At 44.2% G+C, this 10223-nt stretch overlaps 1 protein-coding gene across 1 annotated transcript; it reads left to right on the top strand.

The window, feature by feature from the left end:
- Nucleotides 1–1211: 1211 nt before the first annotated feature.
- Nucleotides 1212–10206, top strand: LOC121535572 (myocilin). The gene is made up of 3 exons (XM_041842776.2): nucleotides 1212–2073; nucleotides 2766–2849; nucleotides 8105–10206. The coding sequence occupies exons 1-3, from the start codon at nucleotides 1590–1592 to the stop codon at nucleotides 8905–8907; spliced, it is 1371 nt and encodes a 456-aa protein (XP_041698710.1). The 5' UTR covers nucleotides 1212–1589; the 3' UTR covers nucleotides 8908–10206.
- Nucleotides 10207–10223: the final 17 nt, after the last annotated feature.

The raw sequence follows: 10223 nt of genomic DNA, 5'->3' as shown, positions 1-10223 counted from the left end.
AGCCAGAGGGAGGGAAGAGTAGAGAGGGTGGCTAGCCAGGGAGAGGGAAGAGTAGAGAGGGTGGCTAGCCAGGGAGAGGGAAGAGTAGAGAGGGTGGCTAGCCAGGGAGAGGGAAGAGTAGAGAGGGTGGCTAGCCAGGGAGAGGGAAGAGTAGAGAGGGTGGCTAGCCAGAAGGAGGGGGGAGAAGAGGGTGGCTAGCAAGGGGGAGAGCGGTGGGAGGAGAGGGAGGCAGGGAGAGAAGAGAAGTGGGAGGTGGAGGGTGGGGACACACGTCCCTGCATGTGAGGGGAAAGAAAGAGGAGGTGACTAAAACCCTGCCCCAACGTTCTGATATGAATCACGTTGTAATGAAAGCTTTCTGTTACACAAGAGTGGGATGCTGTCCAATAAAATATTCCCTAATCATCCCCATCCTTTAGCTGGATTTATGATGCCAGAGTGAAGCAGCCAGATAAAGAAAACTATGGGTTAGGGAGGAAGGATGGACTGTCTGCCCTCACCACATTCCTAATCCTAACCATCCTCCAGACATCCTGCCCTGGCAGAGCAGAGTGCCAGACTGCCCTCGGGTGTACAGGTGAACTGGTTTTCCCTTAGATCTGGGATCAGGCTAAACTGGGTTGGCCTGATGTGGGGGGCAAGGGTTGGATGGCAGCTGGACATCCCAGACCTGTTAGGACTAAGGCAAGCAGACAGGATGCTATGGTGCATTCGCTGAGCGTTAGCCCAGAGCTTACCTGTACTTCACACCTAATATGCAGGTGGATAGGATGCTACCTAACTGGTGATAAATCCAAGAGATATTGGACGTTGTGTCTGGGGAGAGTTTAATCATATGGGGATTTAATTATATAACTATGGGCTATGAAGGAAGTAAACACTGAGTAGCCATCGTTACTATGATAACAAGGGGACCAGACAGACACATAAAGAGGTTCAGTACAGACAAATACAACCTATGTTTTGATAAATAACTGCAGACAAACAACTATTACAGACAGACACAATAAAACATAGACCGGAAAAAACTAACCATACGTGCTGTTTTTCCCTGATACTGTGTTAAATTCACTCTCTATCTCAGAACCCATGGTGTCACACCCCCTAGCTACCCCCCTCCCCCCCATGATCCTTGTCTCCTCCCATCCTATGATGGTTGACTGTATAAATATCCCACTTGCAGTGTGTTCTAACTCAGAGAACAACAGACAGTGACGAAAGACCAGAGAGAGGGAGAAGAGACAGAACAATAGCACAACCAAAAGAAAGAAAGGAACAAAATAAATATAATCACTAAGCAAAGTCAGAAATAAAGAGACCACGCAAAGAATTCAACAGGACATAAACCTGATCTCAGCTGAAAGGTTCCATCACAGGTCCTCTGATCTGTCAGGAAGAAAGAAAGAAAGAAAGAAAGAAAGAAAGAAAGAAAGAAAGAAAGAAAGAAAGAAAGAAAGAAAGAAAGAAAGAAAGAAAGAAAGAAAGAAAGAAAGAAAGAAAGAAAGAAAGAGAACAACTCCTGAAGGACCAAGAGAGTGATCCAGTCTGAGACCCAGGTGACCAGGTGATCCATCCACCCGTCCTCCAGAATGTGGCTACAGGTAGCCTTGTGTCTGTCCTGCCTGGTTCTGGGCTCCAAGAGCCAGGACAGAGCCTCCCTGAGACGCTCCAACGACCACACCGGGCGCTGTCAGTACTCCTTCACCGTGGACAACCCTGCCGAGGCCAGCTGCTCCGGGGCCAGTGGAGGACCAGAGATGGAGGGGGTGAAATCTCGTCTCACCCTGCTGGAGGCCCTGGTCAGCAGGCTGCTGGGGGGCGAGGGAGCCGGGGGACAGGGGCCAGGGGCTGGGGGTGACAAGACCATCCAGGAAGCGTATTCCCAGGCCATGGGAGATAAGAGCCAACTGCAGGAGGACAAGGAGCAGCTGAACAGGCAGGTGCAGGGGCTCCAGAGGATGGTGGACGAACTGAGTGTGGAGGCTGAGACACTGCGACAGAGACCCTGCCACCAGCCCCAGGCCGCTGGAGCAGGACTCCCACTTCATGAGCTCAACCAGAGACCAGCCAGCGGTGAGAGTCTCTACTGTCTCACAACATCATCACTTATAACCCACCTCTGAACTTTGTGAAAATGCATTATTATATATACTTTTAGAGAAAAGGGTTCCTAAAGGGTTCTTCGGCTGTCCCCATAGGAGCCCTTTTTGGTTCCTGGTAGAACCCTCTTTAGAATGCATTCTACATGGAACCAAAAAGGATTCTTCAAAAGGTTATCCTATGGGGACAGCTGAAGAACCCTTTAAGGTTCTAGATAGCACCTTGTTTTCTAAGAGTGTATGTCAGTTAGGAACTGTGGATGGTGAGTGTTTGTTTGTTTGATCTGGACAAAATCAAAGTGTTATAATGTAAACTGAGTGCACTACAGGTCAGGTTTCAGTTAGCACTGCTTGGTTGCGTTAGCGGAATGGTATTTACGACACGGATGCTCTTTTTACAGCTCTGTCACTCGTGCCTGTTGCATGTTAGTTTAAGTGTCTGTGATCCTTTTGGGGAATGCAATAACTTGGTTAAATAGGGGAACGTGCCACGCTGCATGTGAAATAACTGGGGCACATATCAAGATGCTTTCATGTTGTCAGCGTGTCATCTTTGAATGTGTTCAGGTTTATTGATGCTGTATGTTTTGAGTTATTTATGACTTCAGCCACCAGATAAACCATTGAAAATCTCTCTCTCTCTCTCTCTCTCTCTCTCTCTCTCAGACGCTCTCTATCAGGAGATGAAGGCTGAGGTGACCGAAGTCCCAGCATCACGTCTCATTCAAGACGCTGGGCAGAACCACACAGGTAGTTTTTAGGGGGTTGTTTTTGGGAACAAAAGATTATTGTATGGGACAACATACTTTTTTTATTGAGTAAATATATTTATTGGTTTCTTTTCATTGTGATAAGAGATATGAAAAATGTAATGAATGTAAGGTTATTTGTTGATGTAAAAATCTAAATTTACTGATTTTAAGGTAAGATTTGGGGTGGGTCCCACAGAAATTCTGGCAAAAAAATGGGGTCCCCGCAGAAAAAGTTTGAATAACACTGCTCTAACTTGTATCTATCTCCCCCTGGTGGCGTCTTAAAGTAACTACACACCAACTATACTGAACAAAAATATAAATGCAACATGCAACAATATCAAAGATTTTACCAAGTTACAGTTCATATGAGGAAATCAGTCTATTGAAATACATTCATTAGGCCCTAATCTATAGATTTCACATGACTAGGAATACAGATATACATCTGTTGGTCACAGATACAGTAACTTAAACAAAATGGGCCTCACAATGGGCCTCGGGATCTCGTCATGGTATTTCTGTGCATTCAAATTGCCATCGATGAAATGCAATTGTGTTCGTTGTACGTAGCTTATGCCTGCCCATACCATAACCACCACCGCCATCATTGAACACTCTGTTCACAATGTTGACATCAGCAAACCGCTCGCCCACACAATGACATACACGTGGTCTGCGGTTGTGAGGGCGGTTGGACATACTGCCAAATTCTCTAAAACTGCACGCTCCCTCAAAACTTGAGACATCTGTGGCATTGTGTTGTGTGACAAAACTGCACATTTTAGAGTGGCCTTTTATTGTCCCCAGCACAAGGTGCACCTGTCTAATGATCATGCTGTTTAATCAGCTTCTTGATATGCCACACCTGTCAGGTGGATGGATTATCTTGGCAAAGGAGAAATGCTCACTAACAGGGATGTAAACAAATGTGTGCACAAAATTTGGAGAGATATAAGCTTTTTGTGCGTATGGAAGATTTCTGGGATCTTTTATTTCAGTTCATTAAACATGGGACCAACACTTTACATGTTGCTTTTATATTTTTGTTCAGTGTATAATGTATATGCACGCAGTGGCGATTTTAGCATGTTCATCTTGGTGGGGCAAACAAACAAAGAAAATGTGGGATGCATGCCAGCAAAGCCACTACACAGCACAACACTAAACAATACATTAATTGCATTATAACAGTGACAAACTGTGCACACAAACTGTTAGGGCCTACATAAAGCTGTCCCAACAGCAAAGTCCCAACAGAAGTCCCAACATCTTACCACTGCTACACCTGGCTATCAGCGGAGCCTTGTCCGGCAGCGAAACAGTTAATTCAGCCTCATTTACTGCCTTTAAAAAAACATGGCTGATACGGCTGACTTGCTTAAACAAATGTGGTTTCTGACAACTGAGATGTACAAACTATGGCATAAGGGGACGACAAGTGAATAAGAGGCAATCCGTAATTTCGATTAAGACATTAATGAGCGAGCTAGGATGGACGTAGTCAATATAACTATTTGTTTAGCACTTTTGAAATGTACAGCGACGGAATTCAGAATATGGGCCATTCTTACAGTGTTCTCCCTGTATGCCAAGTCAGAACCATGGGATAAATAAAGGGGGCATATAAGCAGACAATGAAAGCTCTTACAATATTCAATGATTACATTTCTCTACAGGTAATAGGCTACATGTGCACCACCAAGTCAGAACAGTAGGCGAAATTAAGAGGGGAAAATAGACAAAATTATTAGGGTGAGGCACATTGGCTACTAACAGCTTACCACACAACAGTATTGCTTTCTTAGCTACAGTATACATACAGTTGAAGTCGGAAGTTTACATACACCTTAGCCAAATACATTTAAACTCAGTTTTTCACAATTCCTGACATTTAATCCTAGTAAAAATTCCCTGTCTTAGGTCAGTTAGAATCACCACTTTATTTTAAGAATGTGAAATGTCAGAATAATAGGAGAGAGAATTATTTATTTTAGCTTTTATTTCTTTCATCACATTCCCAGTGGGTCAGAAGTTGACATACACTCAATTAGTATTTGGTAGCATTGCCTTTAAATTGTTTAACTTGGGTCAAACATTTCGGGTAGCCTTCCACAAGCTTCCCACAATAAGTTGGGTGAATTTTGGCCCATTCCTCCTGACAGAGCTGGTGTAACTGAGTCAGGTTTGTAGGCCTCCTTGCTCGCACACGCTTTTTCAGTTCTGCCCACACATTTTCTATAGGATTGAGGTCAGGGCTTTGTGATGGCCACTCCAATAGCTTGACTTTGTTGTCCTTAAGCCATTTTGCCACAACTTTGGAAGTATGCTTCGGGTCATTGTTCATTTGGAAGACCCATTGGCGGCCAAGCTTTAACTTCCTGACTGATGTCTTGAGATGTTGCTTCAATATATCCACATAATTTTCCTTCCTCATGATGCCATCTATTTTGTGAAGTGCACCAGTCCCTCCTGCAGCAAAGTACCCCCACAGCATGATGCTGCCACCCCCGTACTTCACGGTTGGGATGGTGTTCTTCGGCTTGCAAGCAACCCCCTTTTTCCTCCAAACATAACGATGGTCATTATGGCCAAACAGTTCTATTTTTGTTTCATCAGACCAGAGGACATTTCTCTAAAAAGTACAATCTTTGTCCGCATGTGCAGTTGCAAACCGTAGTCTGGCTTTTTTGGGTGGTTTTTGGTGCAGTGGCTTCTTCCTTGCTGAGCGGCCTTTCAGGTTATGTCGATATAGGACTTGTTTTATTGTGGATACTTTTGTACCTGTTCCCTCCAGCATCTTCACAAGGTCCTTTTGCTGTTGTTCTGGGATTGATTTGCACTTTTCGCACCAAAGTATGTTCATCTCTAGGAGACAGAACGCATCTCCTTCCTGAGCGGTATGACGGCTGCGTGGTCCCATGGTGTTTATACTTGCGTACTATTGTTTGTACAGATGAACGTGGTACCTTCAGGCGTTTGGAAATTGCTCCCAAGGATGAACCAGACTTGTGGAGGTCTACAACATTTTTTTTGAGGTCTTGGCTGATTTCATTTGATTTTCCCATGATGTCAAGCAAAGAGGCACTGAGTTTGAAGGTAGGCCTTGAAATACATCCACAGGTACACCTCCAATTAACTCAAATGATGTCAATTAGCCTATCAGAAGCTTCTAAAGCCATGACATCATTTTCTGGAATTTTCCAAGCTGTTTAAAGGCACAGTCAACTTAGTGTATGTAAACTTCTGACCCACTGGAATTGTGATACAGTGAATTATATGTGAAATAATCTGTCTGTAAACAATTGTTGGAAAAATTACTTGTGTCATGCACAAAGTAGATGTCCTAACCGACTTGCCAAAACTATAGTTTGTGAACAATAAATTTGTGGAGTGGTTGAAAAACAAGTTTTAATGACTCCAACCTAAGTGTATGTAAACTTCCGACTTCAACTGTATCTCCCTGTCATATTACATCATTTATGCAGCAGCATAAAATACATTTTTGGACTCACCTTGTTGTTCTGTGCTCACTTGAGCAGTCCTTCGTGGGCAAATGTTGTCATCAAAGTCTGGCATTCTCTGGATTTATGGTGCCTTGAAAACAACTGGGAACTCGGAAAAAAAACAGGTTGAATCATGATGAAGTCAGTGATCTTCAGGTCGTAGCTCTAGAAAGAGGCCTGAGTTCCGGAGTTGGATGACCGTTCAATCTGAGCTAATTTTTTCCCAAGTTCCCAGTTGTCTTGAACTCAATAAAGTCTTCGCAGTTCCGGGTTACCAGTTGTTTTGAGCACGGCACAAATCATGCTTCATTGACAGCATGGCCAATGTTGAATGTTTATCATTTTAAACTTGGAAAAGAGACCCTTAATCCCAGATTTGGGACCACACAGCCACTCCACTGAATAGCAGGCTAGTGATTGCTTTGTAATGCTTGCATTTAGCCACTGATTCCTTACAAACCACTCATTGTTGAATTTGCGATTTCCAACTTGTTGTGTAATGTTTATGTCCAATGGCTGATGAGCACCGATACATTTTATCTATAATTTCTCTTCATTATTTCTCTTCATATGACAAGGATTAAAAAGGATTTGCCAGTAGATTGTCGATTTGATTCATGATGATGACTGCTAGCTAAGATTTTGAAAGTATGATGTTGACATGATCAGTCCAATCAAAGCTACTGTAGATATAACGCGATTTGACATTTTATCTGTGGTCAATGACCTTGAGCCTTCTTGGATGGGCACTTCTAATGTAACTCCCTGGCAGCACCCAAGGGGCTTGAATTTTAGAGCTCTACCCTTAGACTTGGCGGTGACGTAGTGTCCCTATGAGTGACAGGACACTGAGCCAATCACCGCGCAACTAGAGAACATTACCAACACCTACTCTCTGTATTTTCCGCTGGCTGCCCCACCAACACAGAAAGCACTGAGCTAGGCTGAAACACCTGCATTTTGGAGCTGCCTTACGCAAGAAAGCAAAGAAGAGACCATGTTTGTATGCGGCTTTATTAACTAAACTCTGATTTTTTACATTGTTTGCAAACTGATATGTGACACGTATTAATGCCAAAATAACACGCAAGCCCCCCAAATTTGTAATGTTTCTTTTTTTTATCCCCACCTGCCCTGAATGACGGGTCGCCACTGTATGCACGTCACCTCTAAGTACACAAATAAATCAGAGATGATCATGAAGGTAGTGATCGTGATAATGAACGTTTAGAAAAATGTACTGTATATTTCACAAAGCACATATTCCAATTTACAGTCCCCCCTTGGCATTTTTCCTATTTTGTTGCCTTTCAACCTGGAATTAAAATAGATTTGGGGGGGGGGGGTTGTATCATTTGATTTACACAACATGCCTAACACTTTGAAGATGCAAAATATTTTTTATTGTGATACAAGAAATAAGATAGAAAAAACAGAAAACTTGAGCGTGCATATCTTATTTAGGGGCTTCATAGCAAAGGCATATGCACGCACCACTTTTCCGTTATTTATTTTTTAGAATATTTTGAAACAAGTTATTTTTTTCATTCCACTTCACCAATTTGGACTATTTTGTGTATGTCCATTACAATGCAAATAAAAATAAATTTAAATTACAGGTTGTAATGCAACAAAATAGGAAAAACGCCAAGGGGGATGAATAATTTTGCAAGGCACTGTACTTAGCATAATTCCCTTGTGGAGACAAAGATTGAATTTAATGTAACTACCCTCTATCTGTGTCCAGGCTGTGGTGAGCTTGTGTCTGTGGGAGAGCCCGTCCTGCACCGAAAGGCCGACAGCATCACAGGGAAGTACGGGGTGTGGCTGCAGGACCCTGAGCCCATGGCCCCTCCATACGGAAACAAGACGGTGTGGCGCATCGACACAGTGGGCAAGGATGTCCGCCAGCTGTTCGCCTACGAGGACATGGAGCAGTTTGCCAAGGGCTTCCCCATGAAGGTTATTGTGCTGCCAGAGCCCGTGGAGAGCACAGGGGCCACCCTGTACCGCGGCTCCCTCTACTACCAGCGCCGACGCAGCCGCACCCTGCTCCGCTACGACCTAGCTTACGAGAGCCTGGCGGCACGCCTGGACCTCCCCCACGCTGGCTTCCACGGCCAGCACCCCTACTCCTGGGGCGGCTACACAGACATCGACCTGGCGGTGGACGAGCAGGGTCTGTGGGCCGTCTACAGCACCAGCAAGGCCAAGGGAGCCATCGTGGTGTCCCAGCTGGACCCTGAGAGCCTGGAGGTAAAGAGGAGCTGGGAGACCAACATCAGGAAGAACACAGTGGCTAACTCCTTCATGATCTGCGGTCGGCTCTATACGGTGGCCAGCTACACCGCCCCAGACACCACCGTCAACCACGTGTTCGACACGGCCACCGGCCAGAGCCGAGCCATGGCGGTGCCTTTCAAGAACCGCTACCGCTACAATAGCATGGTGGACTACAACCACGCCCAGAGGAAGCTCTATGCCTGGGACAACTTCCACATGATCACCTACGACGTCAGGTTGGGGAGACTCAGCAGAAGCAGCCAATAAGAGAAGGCTGGGCAGAGATGATGGACTGGTGTGGCGTGAACTCATACGCTGTTACTAGAATATTATCAACCAACAACATTACTAACAGCTTTATAATAAGATCGTAGCAGGCCTCTGTCTGTGTGTGCTACTCTGTCTACTAGAATACATTTTTTCTACTAATGTAAATAAGATGAATCTTACAATAACAAAAATGGCAGGAGATTCACTAAGGTGGAACTCCATGTAAACAATCTGAGATATTGCTCTTCCTGTATTATATATGATATCTTTTACTTATTTTAATTTAAAAATGAATTGTATTGTGTCCATGTTGAGTCTATATTCAAGTTGTATCTTCACTATTGTGTATTATATGTGCTCCAATTACCATTTGTATGGCATTTTATCTCTCAATAAAGATTCAAATGATAGAGATCCCTAAAAAGTTGATCAGTCTGCATTTGTTCAATAAATTACAGTTGAACAATTTGCACAGAGCATTGTTGAAAATGCCACCCAAGGCCTTGACATGCACAGTAAACTACAGAATAAGCCACAGTGCACAAAGAGAAAAGCATTTCAGAAAACAGAGAGACGATGCAGGTTTGTTTTTAACTGGTCATGTGGTGCTATCTGCTGGCCAGTAGTTGACATGTCTAGTATCAGATCAAGGAGTTGTAATACATTAGCTAAGTAGCCTGGAATCTGCACTGAGCCATATTCAGTGTGGATTCTAGGCTAACATCTATGTGCCTATAGAATAGTCCGTAGGTCTATAGCTTAGGTGCTGATTACTTCATCAACCTAGCCTAGAATCCATGTGTTTCATCAACATAGTACCACTTCATCAACATTGCAACCGGAGCTATCGGACAGAGCTAGCAAGTCTCTAATTCTGACCTCCATAATGGCTTAAATCAAGTGTTATGTAAACCCCTAGGGAAATTTGTGTTGGGGTGGGGGGTTTCTATGGAATGTTGGCATGGGTGGGCATTCAACAACACTTGGGAGGGTAGGTATCACTAGGGTGTTACCACCGTGTGTGTGTGTGTGTGTGTGTGTGTGTGTAGCAACACTGTAAGGGGACATGGTGATGTGTTCTAATAATGACAGTCAGGAGATGACACTCAGCAACAGCTAATGGAAACTTTGCTTGGGGTGGGTATGGTACCCTTCCACCCACACACACAGACAGAGACATACACGACAATAGGGCAATACCACCGCACCCTACTGTTTATGGAAACTGAGCTGCCGTGCTCTGCAGACAATGGGTCGCTTAGCCAGGAACCATGCTTGCTTTTTATATCTCTCATTCTCACGGTCTTACCCAC

Source organism: Coregonus clupeaformis, chromosome 21 (genome assembly GCF_020615455.1).
Source record: "Coregonus clupeaformis isolate EN_2021a chromosome 21, ASM2061545v1, whole genome shotgun sequence".
Taxonomy (NCBI): domain Eukaryota; kingdom Metazoa; phylum Chordata; class Actinopteri; order Salmoniformes; family Salmonidae; genus Coregonus; species Coregonus clupeaformis.
Note: the sequence above shows the minus strand (reverse complement) of the source record. Positions and strands in the feature narration are given on the sequence as shown.

Excerpts from the sequence above, each read along its gene's own strand:
- LOC121535572 (XM_041842776.2), top strand. The coding sequence starts at position 1,590 with ATGTGGCTACAGGTAGCCTTGTGTCTGTCCTGCCTGGTTCTGGGCTCC. Across the intron at positions 2,074-2,765 it reads CAACCAGAGACCAGCCAGCG|ACGCTCTCTATCAGGAGATG; the intron begins GTGAGAGTCTCT and ends TCTCTCTCTCAG. Across the intron at positions 2,850-8,104 it reads CGCTGGGCAGAACCACACAG|GCTGTGGTGAGCTTGTGTCT; the intron begins GTAGTTTTTAGG and ends ATCTGTGTCCAG.